Source organism: Haliotis rufescens, unplaced genomic scaffold (assembly GCF_023055435.1).
Source record: "Haliotis rufescens isolate VD_foot unplaced genomic scaffold, xgHalRufe1.0.p SCAF_12, whole genome shotgun sequence".
Classification (NCBI taxonomy): Eukaryota; Metazoa; Mollusca; class Gastropoda; order Lepetellida; family Haliotidae; genus Haliotis; species Haliotis rufescens.
This window is the reverse complement of record NW_025963802.1, coordinates 27,210,958-27,224,923: the sequence shown is the minus strand read 5'-3', so window position 1 is coordinate 27,224,923 and position 13,966 is coordinate 27,210,958. Positions and strand designations below refer to the sequence as shown.

The 13,966-nt window shown below is 44.5% G+C and overlaps 1 protein-coding gene across 5 annotated transcripts in view; it reads left to right on the top strand.

Moving 5' to 3' along the window:
* The window catches only part of LOC124116048 (pyridine nucleotide-disulfide oxidoreductase domain-containing protein 2-like), a 72,802-nt gene that overhangs the window by 37,444 nt on the left and 21,392 nt on the right, over nt 1-13,966 (top strand). For all 5 annotated transcript variants that reach the window (XM_046477266.2, XM_046477265.2, XM_046477288.2 and 2 more), the window contains 6 exons: nt 3,571-3,702; nt 5,490-5,562; nt 8,051-8,207; nt 10,515-10,669; nt 12,283-12,389; nt 13,454-13,574. In XM_046477266.2, coding sequence (XP_046333222.2) covers nt 3,571-3,702; nt 5,490-5,562; nt 8,051-8,207; nt 10,515-10,669; nt 12,283-12,389; nt 13,454-13,574 — 745 coding nt within the window. The remainder of the gene's footprint in view (nt 1-3,570; nt 3,703-5,489; nt 5,563-8,050; nt 8,208-10,514; nt 10,670-12,282; nt 12,390-13,453; nt 13,575-13,966) is intronic.

The following is a 13,966-nucleotide window of genomic DNA, read 5'->3' as shown; positions in this document are numbered from 1 at the left end:
GTGCCACCGACCATGGTGCCAGCATCTTCTGTGACAGGAAGAGTACAGATGATCAGGGAGGGAGGTGTGTCTCAGGCCATAGCTAACTGTGCCACCGACCATGGTGCCAGCATCTTCTTTGACAGGGTGAGTACAGATGATCAGTGAGGGAGGGAGATGTGTCTCAGGCCATAGCTAACTGTGCCACCGACCATGGTGCCAGCATCTTCTGTGGCAGGGTGAGTACAGATGATCAGTGAGGGAGGGAGGTGTTTCTCAGGCCATAGCTTACTGTGCCACCGACCATGGTGCCAGCATCTTCTGTGACAGGGTGAGTACAGAGGATCAGGGAGAGAGGGAGGTGTGTCTCAGGCCATAGCTAACTGTGCCACCGACCATGGTTCCAGCATCTTCTGTGACAGAGTAAGTACAGATGATCAGGGAGGGAGGGAGGGAGGTGTGTCTCAGGCCATAGCTAACTGTGCCACCGACCATGGTGCCAGCATCTTCTGTGACAGGAAGAGTACAGATGATCAGGGAAGGAGGGAGGTGTATCTCAGGCCATAGCTAACAGTGCCACCGACCATGGTGCCAGCATCTTCTGTGACAGGGTGAGTACAGATGATCAGGGAGGGAGGGAGGTGTGTCTCAGGCCATAGCTAACTGTGCCACCGACCATGGTGCCAGCATCTTCTGTGGCAGGGTGAGTACAGATGATCAGTGAGGGAGGGAGGTGTTTCTCAGGCCATAGCTTACTGTGCCACCGACCATGGTGCCAGCATCTTCTGTGACAGGGTGAGTACAGAGGATCAGGGAGAGAGGGAGGTGTGTCTCAGGCCATAGCTAACTGTGCCACCGACCATGGTGCCAGCATCTTCTGTGACAGAGTAAGTACAGATGATCAGGGGGGAGGGAGGGAGGTGTGTCTCTGGCCATAGCTAACTGTGCCACCGACCATGGTGCCAGCATCTTCTGTGACAGGAAGAGTACAGATGATCAGGGAGGGAGGTGTGTCTCAGGCCATAGCTAACTGTGCCACCGACCATGGTGCCATCATCTTCTGTGACAGGGTGAGTACAGATGATCAGGGAGAGAGGGAGGTGTGTCTCAGGCCATAGCTAACTGTGCCACCGACCATGGTGCCAGCATCTTCTGTGGCAGGGTGAGTACAGATGATCAGTGAGGGAGGGAGGTGTTTCTCAGGCCATAGCTTACTGTGCCACCGACCATGGTGCCAGCATCTTCTGTGACAGGGTGAGTACAGAGGATCAGGGAGAGAGGGAGGTGTGTCTCAGGCCATAGCTAACTGTGCCACCGACCATGGTTCCAGCATCTTCTGTGACAGAGTAAGTACAGATGATCAGGGAGGGAGGGAGGGAGGTGTGTCTCAGGCCATAGCTAACTGTGCCACCGACCATGGTGCCAGCATCTTCTGTGACAGGAAGAGTACAGATGATCAGGGAAGGAGGGAGGTGTATCTCAGGCCATAGCTAACAGTGCCACCGACCATGGTGCCAGCATCTTCTGTGACAGGGTGAGTACAGATGATCAGGGAGGGAGGGAGGTGTGTCTCAGGCCATAGCTAACTGTGCCACCGACCATGGTGCCAGCATCTTCTGTGGCAGGGTGAGTACAGATGATCAGTGAGGGAGGGAGGTGTTTCTCAGGCCATAGCTTACTGTGCCACCGACCATGGTGCCAGCATCTTCTGTGACAGGGTGAGTACAGAGGATCAGGGAGAGAGGGAGGTGTGTCTCAGGCCATAGCTAACTGTGCCACCGACCATGGTGCCAGCATCTTCTGTGACAGAGTAAGTACAGATGATCAGGGGGGAGGGAGGGAGGTGTGTCTCTGGCCATAGCTAACTGTGCCACCGACCATGGTGCCAGCATCTTCTGTGACAGGAAGAGTACAGATGATCAGGGAGGGAGGTGTGTCTCAGGCCATAGCTAACTGTGCCACCGACCATGGTGCCATCATCTTCTGTGACAGGGTGAGTACAGATGATCAGGGAGAGAGGGAGGTGTGTCTCAGGCCATAGCTAACTGTGCCACCGACCATGGTGCCAGCATCTTCTGTGGCAGGGTGAGTACAGATGATCAGTGAGGGAGGGAGGTGTTTCTCAGGCCATAGCTTACTGTGCCACCGACCATGGTGCCAGCATCTTCTGTGACAGGGTGAGTACAGAGGATCAGGGACAGAGGGAGGTGTGTCTCTGGCCATAGCTAACTGTGCCACCGACCATGGTTCCAGCATCTTCTGTGACAGAGTAAGTACAGATGATCAGGGAGGGAGGGAGGGAGGTGTGTCTCAGGCCATAGCTAACTGTGCCACCGACCATGGTGCCAGCATCTTCTGTGACAGGAAGAGTACAGATGATCAGGGAGGGAGGGAGGTGTATCTCAGGCCATAGCTAACTGTGCCACCGACCATGGTGCCAGCATCTTCTGTGACAGGAAGAGTACAGATGATCAGGGAGGGAGGGAGGTGTGTCTCAGGCCATAGCTAACTGTGCCACCGACCATGGTGCCAGCATCTTTTGTGACAGGGTGAGTACAAATGATCAGGGAGGGAGGGAGGTGTGTCTCAGGCCATAGCTAACTGTGCCACTGACCATGGTGCCAGCATCTTCTGTGACAGGGTGCGTACAGATGATCAGGGAGGGAGGGAGGTGTCTCTCAGGCCATAGCTAACTGTGCCACCGACCATGATGCCAGTATCTTCTGTGACAGAGTAAGTACAGATGATCTTGGAGGGAGGTGTGTCTCTGGCCATAGCTAACTGTGCCACCGACCATGGTGCCAGCATCTTTTGTGACAGGGTGAGTACAGATGATCAGGGAGGGAGGGAGGTGTGTCTCAGGCCATAGCTAACTGTGCCACCGACCATGGTGCCAGCATCTTCTGTGACAGGGTGAGTACAGATGATCAGGGAGGGAGGGAGATGTGTCTCAGGCAATAGCTAACTGTGCCACCGACCATGGTGCCAGCATCTTCTGTGACAGGGTGAGTACAGATGATCAGGGAGGGAGGTGTGTCTCAGGCCATAGCTAACTGTGCAACCGACCATGGTGCCAGCATCTTCTGTGACAGGGTGAGTACAGAGGATCAGGGAGAGAGGGAGGTGTGTCTCAGGCCATAGCTAACTGTGCCACCAACCATGGTGCCAGCATCTTCTGCTGCATGGTGAGTACAGATGTATTATAGAGGCAGGGAGCCATGTTATTCGGTCATTGCTTATTTTTTCAAGAATGGTCTTTGATTAAATAATTTCCTCACTTTTGACAAGACATGAACAATTTGGAACACACATTGTCATTATTTCAAAAGTGATTGCATGCCTGCATTCTGTTTGACTATATGTTTCTTATGCTTGTAGTTTAGTCAGTTAGTTTGAGTAATATTGTTAAGGAAAAGCATTCACAGTCTGATAATTACAAAGGTGTTTGCAAAATACCATTGGGAAGTTTGTAATTTTGTTGTTGTAATGTTTCCAATCCATTTCATTTTCAAACCAATACATTCAATCTTGAGGTTATGACCAATGCGCACACCACTGGAGTATGTTATAAGGATTCTGTGTTTCCTGCAGTCTGTGAGCCATGTGCTGACCCGGGGGGAGAGATGCGAGGGGGTGGTTCTGGTTGATGGCACTGAGATCAGAAGCAGGGTGGTGCTATCTAATGCTACCCCATCTGTCACATTCCTGGACCTGGTCAAGTCGGTGAGACATCACTCCAATACACTCATCAAATAAGAGACAAAGACTTCATGTTTAAAATCAATACGAAATGTTCAATGATATCTGTAATAAGATATCATATGTTTAACTCACCCGGCCTGAAGAGCCCACACAAGCTACAATAGGTGTTTTTTGTTGATAGATGGCATTGATAAATCTTAAACTGTTCATCTTGTCAACTTCATTTCTTAACCAAGCCGAGATCAACTTAACATGGCTTCTTTATGCCATGTTAAGTTACCAGAATAAATAATTCAATATGGGTTCAGGCAGGGATCATTAGAAAACCCAGTATGTGAGTACAGCTTCAATGGGATAGATGAAAAAAGAATTATGTTGGATATTTTAAAGATATATTACAAAAAAAAGAACAGGAAATTGCTGCAATGTTGTTAGTGATATATTGTTGAACTCAGATTTGCAGTTTGCATACCAGGTTAATTTGACTGTAACTTGTCTCTTTTAGAATGCAAGTGGTTATATGTTTGCAGGTATAATGAAGCAAAGAGGCCTTTGAAACACTTGAAACTTAAATGGCTATATAATACCTGCAAGTATTGAATTTGATCAAACTTTGGGTTGTCAGTGTCAAAGTGCTTGTTTAACCTTTGAATAGGAAATGTAATTATTAGAGTCAGGCATTGGCTGCAGTGTGGAAGGTAACCTCCCTGTTGTCAGACAGCTTTTACCGGGATTACTTAAGGTGCAGTGTACTAGTAATTGTTACCTGTTTACCTTAGTGTAAAGTGGAACATCCCTACACAGATGTCAGAGAACCAAATTATTATTGCGCAACCTTAGTTATGCAAATGTTCGACTGCATCCAAAAATGCAGCAGTCTCCCCTCAGACTCTCTGTACAACATCTTGGGTGGGTGAGCAGCAGTCTCCCTCAGACTCTGTACACCTTCTTGGGTGGGGGAGCAGCAGTCTCCTTCAGACTCTGTACACCTTCTAGGGTGGGGGAGCAGCAGTCTCCCCTCAAACTCTCTGTGCACCTTCTTGGGTGGGGGAGCAGCAGTCTCCCCTCAAACTCTCTGTACACCTTCTTGGGTGGGGGAGCAGCAGTCTCCCCTCAAACTCTCTGTACACCTTCTTGGGTGGGGGAGCAGCAGTCTCCCCTCAAACTCTCTGTACACTTTCTTGGGTGGGGGAGCAGCAGTCTCCCCTCAAACTCTCTGTACACTTTCTTAGGATGGGGAGCAGCAGTCTCCCCAGTCTCTCTGTACACCTTCTTGGGTGGGGGAGCAGCAGTCTCCCCTCAGACTTTGTACACCTTCTTGGGTGGGGGAGCAGCACCAAGTCTATCTGGGTCAGCTCAGCACCTGTTGTCTCAATCCCTTTTACCAGTTCTAAAAATCTGAAGAGGCTGGGGTGCTGATGTGGGAGACTGTGGTTTACATGATCATGGAAACCCTACATATACTACATGTGGGATTATACGCAAAAAGTGATGAGGTCTCTTACATAATGGGGAAACATGGTTTGTAAAAGGTCAAGGGCTAGAAATGGGAAATTAATTTTGTTACTTGTCTGTATGCCAAAATGCATTAGCGGGTAAAGGTCTGAAGGCCATGAATGTCTTGTATTCAAATATAAACTTGTGTAATGTTATGCCAAATACATATTGTCAACTATATGATTCATTTTACTAAGTTTACTAACTGAATAAACATGAACTCACTCATTCAATCTCTGGAGGGAGGCTATGTATTAGAGTCTGATTTTAAGATTGAACATTATATATTTGGGTTGTGGTGTTTTTTCCAGACCACCCTGCCTGACCATCTCACTGCTCAGCTCAAACACCTGGACTTCAAGTCTCCAGTCACAAAGATCAATGGTTAGAACAAAATATTATGCATTGAGTGTCACATAACCCCCATGACTGTATGGTCTGTGTCTTGTTGGACATCAGTTTGTACCATACCATCGCTGTCTCAAACTGGAAGAGACATACTCACCTAGGTCCAGGGTGGTTTATTTCTGGGCTGTTATGGATTATGGATAATGATCTACTGTAAGGAGTGGACAAAGAATCCTACATGTGCTGGCCATCTGGTTCACTGACTCCTTTGAACTCCTCTCATGTATTGATATGTAGATAGTCATTCCTTCACTGTTATTGACATGCCTTTGAGATTAGAATGATCAATATTTAATGTAATGTTGAAGGTATACCCATATATCAGATTAACTAGGTCTAAAAAAACCTGGGTAATTGTGGTTTATATTATGTAACAAATAAGCAGCTTGCCTAGAGCTCTGCTGTATGTATACTGAACCAAATTAAAAACTTCACAATCCCTAAAATTTTAATATTTTGACCAGTTATCATTGTGGGCCCTTATTGTGTATTTAAACAGTAATGGCCACATATTGTCTTCAAATTAAACCCGTTTTTGTGCAGGTGAATCAATCAAAATCATGTGCACAGCACTATAGTGGCAAAAGTGTTTTTTCACCTGCAACTGGTCACATGGCCATAATACCGCACGTGTTTTCAGCCATACTTGTTAGCAGTCATTAACAAACAAAAAAAACCACAAGAAAACAAAATTCTTTACGGCCATTTGTCATGCCTGGCCTTTCAAATGTGCAACGTGAACGTGCCATCGGCATGTTGCAGCTTAAGTCGCAAGGACGTTGGGTTGTAGTCGACGGACTGTTTATGATTTACAGACGCGTCTACAGCAAACGGGTACCACCGCTGATCGCCCTCGCCAGGTCGACCACGTGTGATGTCAAATGCAGAGGATCGTCAGATTATCTTACGTCACCTCCGTAACCGATTTTTGACGGCTACATCAACCAGAAATGAACTGTTTAGGGGTAGACTGAGTGCGCAAACTGTTCGAAAAACCGTCTGAGAACTGTTCACCTTCAAGGACGATGGCCATACTGCGGGCCGATTCTGACTCAATTACACAGACGTCAACGTCAATTGTGGGCACAGCAACACTTACAATGGACTCAGAGGAATTGGAATCAAGTCGTCTTCAGTGAAGAATCCCGATTTAAATTTTCGATTTGCTGATGGCAGGGCGAGGGTGTGGAGGCGCCGTCATGAACGTTACGCCCAGTGTTGTGTACAGGAAGTTGACAGATTTCGAGGCGGAAGTGTCATGGTGTGGGGTGCTTTCTGTGGCAATGCATGTTCCAGGCTTCTTGTCATCCGTGGCAACCTCAACGCTGCTGCTTACCGCGACCAGGTACTGGCACCAGAACTTCTGACTTTTATGGCAGCACATGGACCTGGTTTGAACTTCCAACACAACAATGCCAGACCCCACACAGCAATTTTTTACAAGGAATTTCCTTCAGAATACAGGAGTCAATGTCTCTCCAGAACCAACCACAGAATTTGCAAGATCTTGGCACCATTTTGCAGCAACAATGGTGTCGTCTTCCCAATCATGTGTTCACAAGCATCACTAGGTCCACGGGGAGGTGTTGTGTGGCAGTTGTCAACGCAAATGGTGGCCATACACGCTACTGAACTTGTGTGCCATCAGATTCTCGTGCCTCGGACTTATGATTTAAACTGTTGATGTTATTACCCAATACCGTAGGTGCTTGGAACAAATTATGGTTACCACCGTTAATTAAAATCCTTCTTTGGACATTAATGATTAAAAAGTTGCCTTCTCTGATACATTTGTCCGTTGTATATCATATATGGGATTGCTTTTAAAAATGTGAAGTTTTTAATTTGACTCAGTATATATTGAAGGTATGAGCCAGTTACCTGTGGAATCTACGGACCATGTTGCAAAAATAGGTTTTGCTTATTTTTCAGAATCTGTTGAACCAAATCTTCTGAAACTCAATTTAAATGTTTGTTTCCATGCCAAGGTGATACAAAATCATCAAAATAGATGTTACTTTTTGAAACAGAAAATCTAAGAAGAATTGTTGAAATTATTAGTAGTTCTCAGTATTTAGGCGAACATATTTGGATGACATGCTGACAGCAAGTTTTGTTAAATGTCTGGCTATATCGACCTTCTTAACTGTTGACTCCATATCCAGGGGAGCTACAGTGCACATCAGATCACTATTTAAAAAAAAAATTAACCACGTCAACAGATATTTGTGAAATGATAATCTAAGCTCCTTGGTTATTAACTTCACATTATATTGTTTCTTCTTTATTGTCCTCCTCAACTCTGACTTCCTGCATCTGGGCAGAAAACCTAGAACATCCCTAAGACAAGACTTAAGACTGTGTTTGCCTTGAAAAATTAGTGTCAGCAGTCTGTCTCCATGAAGTATCTGTCAGCAGGGATTGAATCTTCGACTTACATGATCTTCATCTGCTGTGTGATCAGTTGCAGTTGACAGGCTGCCCGACTTCCTAGCTGACCCCAACATCCATGACAACACTGTGATGCCACATCACCGCTGCACCATCCACATTAACTGTGAGGACAGCCGCCTCATCACTGATGCCTACTTGCAGTGTCAGGCAGGCCAGATGCCAACATGGTACCTACACATACCGTTACTTCATATCTCTTATGACAGGATGTTTCTTTCATTTTGTGTCATCCCAGCAAAGGTTGCAAAACTTAAATGGGCATTAGCATAGTGTCCAAGAGTATTGCACTTATATAGTGACATGCATGCACGTGTGTGTGTGGCTGCTTGTACTAGTCCACACTAATACTGATCTGTCAGTGCTAGCACACTGAGATACCATGTCAAAGACAGGTTAACAACAAGTACCATCTTTTGGTATGACGTGGCCGGGCATCAAACCCGAACGTTCTGCCCTCCTGGTAGACGCTCCACCACTAGACCACAGAAGCTGTCTAGTTTCTACAGACACAGCTGACCACAATTTACTTAAAGATAGTTTTCCACCATTATTGCTTATATTTATATACACAATCATCAAAATTGAAACTTTTTCTTTTGTGAATTTATTAAGAATTGATTCATTTTAGAATCTTTTTCAGAGATGTGAAATTGTATAAAGCAAATCTAATTGTTGTGGATCAGCAGCATTGCCCTTGGACCTTACAATTTTAGATCTTACATTCATTGTTGTAGATTAATGCATATTATTAAAGTTGTTTTATATACAGTCAAGTCTCATTAATCCGACACTCGTTAATCCGACACTCGGCTTTATCCGACACAAATGATGGGAACCGATTGATTCAGTGCTATTTAGTCCCGTTAATCCGACATTCTCGCACTCCGACTCCGACACACCTAATTTGCAACGAATTACCGAAATCACTCATTAATCAGTCTCGTTAATCCGACACAGTGGTCAGCGTACTCCGGGGTCATCTGCCCGCGAGTACACAACCCCGTGTTTTGACACGCACTGGCTGCAGAGATTAACTTAACAATTAACACTAGATGCCGGGATCATAAAGAATTTCAAGCTTTATTATAAGAAACAAATGAAATTACACCTCGACAATGTTGATGCTGAAGAACCACCAGCCCTAGACGTCAAGCGAACAGGGGACTGAAGCTGAAACTTTGCACGGAGGAGACCAGCTATAGTTACAATCTCATAACTGTACTACCTCACGGTGACCTACTTCCAATGAGTACTTCCTCACTGTGACCTACTTTCAATGTGTACTTCCTCACTGTGACCTACTTTCAATGAGTACTTCCTCACTGTGACCTACTTCCAATGAGTACTACCTCACTGTGACCTACTTTCAATGAGTACTACCTCACTGTGACCTACTTTCAATGAGTACATCCTCACTTTGACCTACTTTCAATGAGTAGCATGTGCCATGATTTCACTGTTATGTCAACGCGCATTGTTGACGGGGAATTAGCTCTTGGGGGAATAAAGAACAAAATCGACATCACTGTCCCGGAACGCTTTATGCACAACATGTAAACAATAAACAACAATTGCACAATGAACGGAATACCTGCTCTGACAACACAAACACAGCGATGAGCGGACCTTCCAGCTCAGGCATACATGAGGTGAGCGGAGCTCCAGCTCACCTCAGGACGTTTCCTACGAGCGGCACATCCTGCTTGAGGTCGTCCCTACACCAGCACTCGGAATACCAAGCTTGACCAACATCATGTAATGGGTACACATATATAGTAATGAACAACAATGGACAGCCAAAGAGACAATGACGTTGCTTTGGACATTGGACATATGGGCGTGATTAACCGACAGTTCAGGGGATGATCAATTAAGGCAATAAATGCCATACTATAAAAAGCAGTAGTTAAAGGGAAGAGATATGGTAGTCCAGGCTGACTGACAGTCCAAATACAATGAAATGTTGGTGAGGATTAACAACGGGGATTAGTGTCATATAAATAATGACAATTAAGTTATGGAGACATATACATGTCATGGCTACAGGGTAATTAGCCTTTGGAGTAAAATGTACTTCATACAATGGTAGTCGTAAATCAGTCGCCATGACAGTTACATTGATTCTGACAAGGAATAAATTTTGCTTACATTATGTATGTATAGACACAGGGAATTTCCTTGAGACATTTGACTAATATTTGAAGGTCAAATTCACTCTCAGGGTCATATAATTGTATTATTCAAATGGCAACAGGATTTGCTGGGACAACACTAGCAATGCCTTTAGACAGGAAATGTATTCAGGTTTCTTATTAAGCTAGAATCAAGGTCCTTGTAAGTTGGTTTGAGATAATAGTGGTATGTAATGATTTCTTGGACCTTGAGGAAATGGCAGTGAGATTGCTTCTGTTTTTGTATGAACTTGCAGACACATTTTTCATTTGTTTGCTGGTAACACACATTGTACCATGCAGCCCAGTGATTGAGATGGTGATCCCCTCCAGCCTTGACCCCACCCTGGCCCCGCCTGGGAGTCATGTGGTCCTGCTGTTCACTCAGTACACCCCCTACACCCTCGCTGGGGACCGGCCCTGGGACGATACTACCAGGAACCAGTATGCTGACATAGGTAACCACACCCTACGCATTTTCTGGCGGCATACTAATGTGCCCCAACACTGACAGGTGTATCTGGGACAACTTGTCCCCTCATATTAAAACAGGATAGCTCACAAAGGACCACTTGTACAGTGTGGGCAAATGTGGGACCACTGTTCCCATCAATACTGAAACAGGATAGCTCGCAGGGGACCACTTGAACAGTGTGGGTAAATGTGGAACCACTGTTCCCATCAAGACTGAAACAGGATAGCTCATAGGGGACCACTTGAACAGTATAGGTAAATGTGGGACCCCTGTTCCCCTTAAGACTGAAACAGGATAGCTTATAGGGGACCACTTGCACAGTGTGGATAAATGTGGGACCACTGTTCCCATCAAGACTGAAACAGGATAGCTTATAAGGGACCACTTGAACAGTATAGGTAAATGTGGGACCCCTGTTCCCCTTAAGACTGAAACAGGATAGCTTATAGGGGACTTCTTGAACAGTGTGGGTAAATGTGGGACCACTGTTCTCCACAAGACTGAAACAGGATAGCTCATAGGGGACCACTTGAACAGTATAGGTAAATGATGGACCACTGTCCTCCACAAGACTGAAACAGGATAGCTCACAGGGGACCACTTGAACAGTATAGGTAAATGATGGACCACTGTTCTCCACAAGACTGAAACAGGATAGCTCATAGGGGACCACTTGAACAGTATAGGTAAATGATGGACCACTGTTCTCCACAAGACTGAAACAGGATAGCTCACAGGGGACCACTTGAACAGTGTGGGTAAATGTGGGTCCACTGTTCTCCACAAGACTGAAACAGGATAGCTCATAGGGGACCACTTGAACAGTATAGGTAAATGATGGACCACTGTTCTCCACAAGACTGAAACAGGATAGCTCACAGGGGACCACTTGAACAGTGTGGGTAAATGTGGGACCACTGTTCTCCACAAGACTGAAACAGGATAGCTTATAGGGGACCACTTGAACAGTGTGGGTAAATGTGGGACCACTGTTCCCATCAAGACTGAAACAGGATAGCTCACAGGGGACCAATTGAACAGTGTGGGTAAATGTGGAACCACTTTTCTCCACAAGACTGAAACTGGATCCCTGGGACCACTACAACAATACAGGTGAATAAATGAGATGGTGTTATACTGTTTTGAGATAATCTATATTCGACATCACAAATCATGGAGATCTGGAACTCAGCACAGGAAACAGAACTTAATGTTACACGGACTGTATAATTTAATGTACATAATCCTCTTTCCCTACACAAGTCATTGGTAAATCTTGTAAAAGGTATGACAAGTCCTTAAATGAACTAAAAGTGTCTTTAAGTGTGTTGATGTCACATGTTATAAATGTTCAGATCCTCCATATCTGTCTGGAAGGAACGGATGACTGGAATGGCATCTAACACATTCATGTCTTATAATCTTTATCAGGCCTACAGGCCACAGGTTATTCTGCCCAAATAGCAAGAATAAGTCCTCTAGTAAATCTGGGGTCACAGTATTCCACAGTACTCAAACAGTATACAAAAAATACTATGGGTATATCTGAGATCAGAAAAACACTACAAATCTCATTTTGCATTTTGAATATTTCAGTGTTTGACAGTATAGAGAAGTATGCCCCAGGCTTCAAGAAAAGCGTCATCGGACAAGATATACTGACACCACCAGACCTAGAGGAGATCTTTGGCCTGACTGGTGGGGTAAGACAGTGACAGTTGCTGGATCTTCTCCTCTCGTCTTATGTATATAGAAAGTAGTTCCATATTTCAATCAACTATTACGAAAGCTATTGTACAAGTGTAGATTGCTAAAGGTATTTATATAATCTATCATCATTTTGAATCTGGGGATTTCCAAGAGGGATACATCTGTGCTCAATCATTATACAAACAGTAAGTATTTATCAACTCAACAACACTGGCTATGTATTTACTTTAAGTGTTAGCATGGTGAAACAGAAGAAAAAGTCTTCCTGCTGGTATATTCCATATATTTCATGTAAAATATTGAAAACTGGACAACTTGATATATTAACACTGATATTGACATCTTTATTGTTTAATACTGTGGTCAGTAATATTCCAGCAATATGATGGCAGCCTAGAATCTTTTAACCCAAGTCACAGAGGCTGTTCATTTAGTAATCTCATCAAAGATCTTTTACCGTTGCGATACAGCTCTTTATGAAGATCTGACAAATCCTCTACAGGTCCATCCGGGGAACTTCATATCAAATTACATGTATATACACTTACATAGGAAATGTCTGAGCACCATGGTACAACACCCAAAAGACAAAGTATTGATGGTATATTTTGTTCTGTGTTTTACTTTGTTTGGATATAAATTTCGGAATCAAAGCTGTAATGAAAAGAAGCCAAATCATTTTGGGAAGCTCCAATCTGATTGGACTCCACAGATCCTTCATATAGATCGAGTGGTCAAAGTCTGCTCAGGGAACCCACAGATCGTCTCAGTGAGGAGAGGTGAGGTGAAATGGACTTTAACGTCACATCCAAGATTATTGCACTTACATAGAAACGTGCAGGCACGTGTGTTGACTGTGACTATATGGAGACAATGTTGTTGACAGTGACCATATGGAGACAAAGTAGCTGACAGTGACCATATGGTGACAAAGTTGTTGACAGTGACCATATGGGGACAAAGTTGTTGACAGTGACCATACTGACACAATATCTTAGACAGTGACCACATATGGATGTTTGTTTAACATGTTTCTTAATGTTTTGTTATTATTCAGAATATTTTTCATGGGGCAATGTCATTGGACCAGCTGTTTCTTAGTCGACCAATTCCAGCGCTTTGCAACTATCGGTGTCCAATCAGAGGCCTGTATCTATGTGGCAGTGGAGCACACCCAGGTAGCAAAACAAAAGTGTATATGTATAAACTTGGAAGATGTTTTAATGTTGAGTATTTATATGTATATATTCCTGGTTACTGGAGGTGGTGTGGTAGGTTCTTTGGGGAGACTGTTGAGTATTTATATGTATATATTCCTGGTTACTGGAGGTGGTGTGGTAGGTTCTTTGGGGAGACTGTTGAGTATTTATATGTATATATTCATGGTTACTGGAGGTGGTGTGATGGGTTCTTGGTTAGACTGTTGAGTATTTATGTGTATATATTCATGGTTCCTGGAGGTGGTGTGATGGGTTCTTTGGGGCGACTGATGGATATTTATATGTATATATTCATGGTTACTGGAGGTTGTGTGATTTGTTCTTTGGGGAGACTGATGAATATTTATATG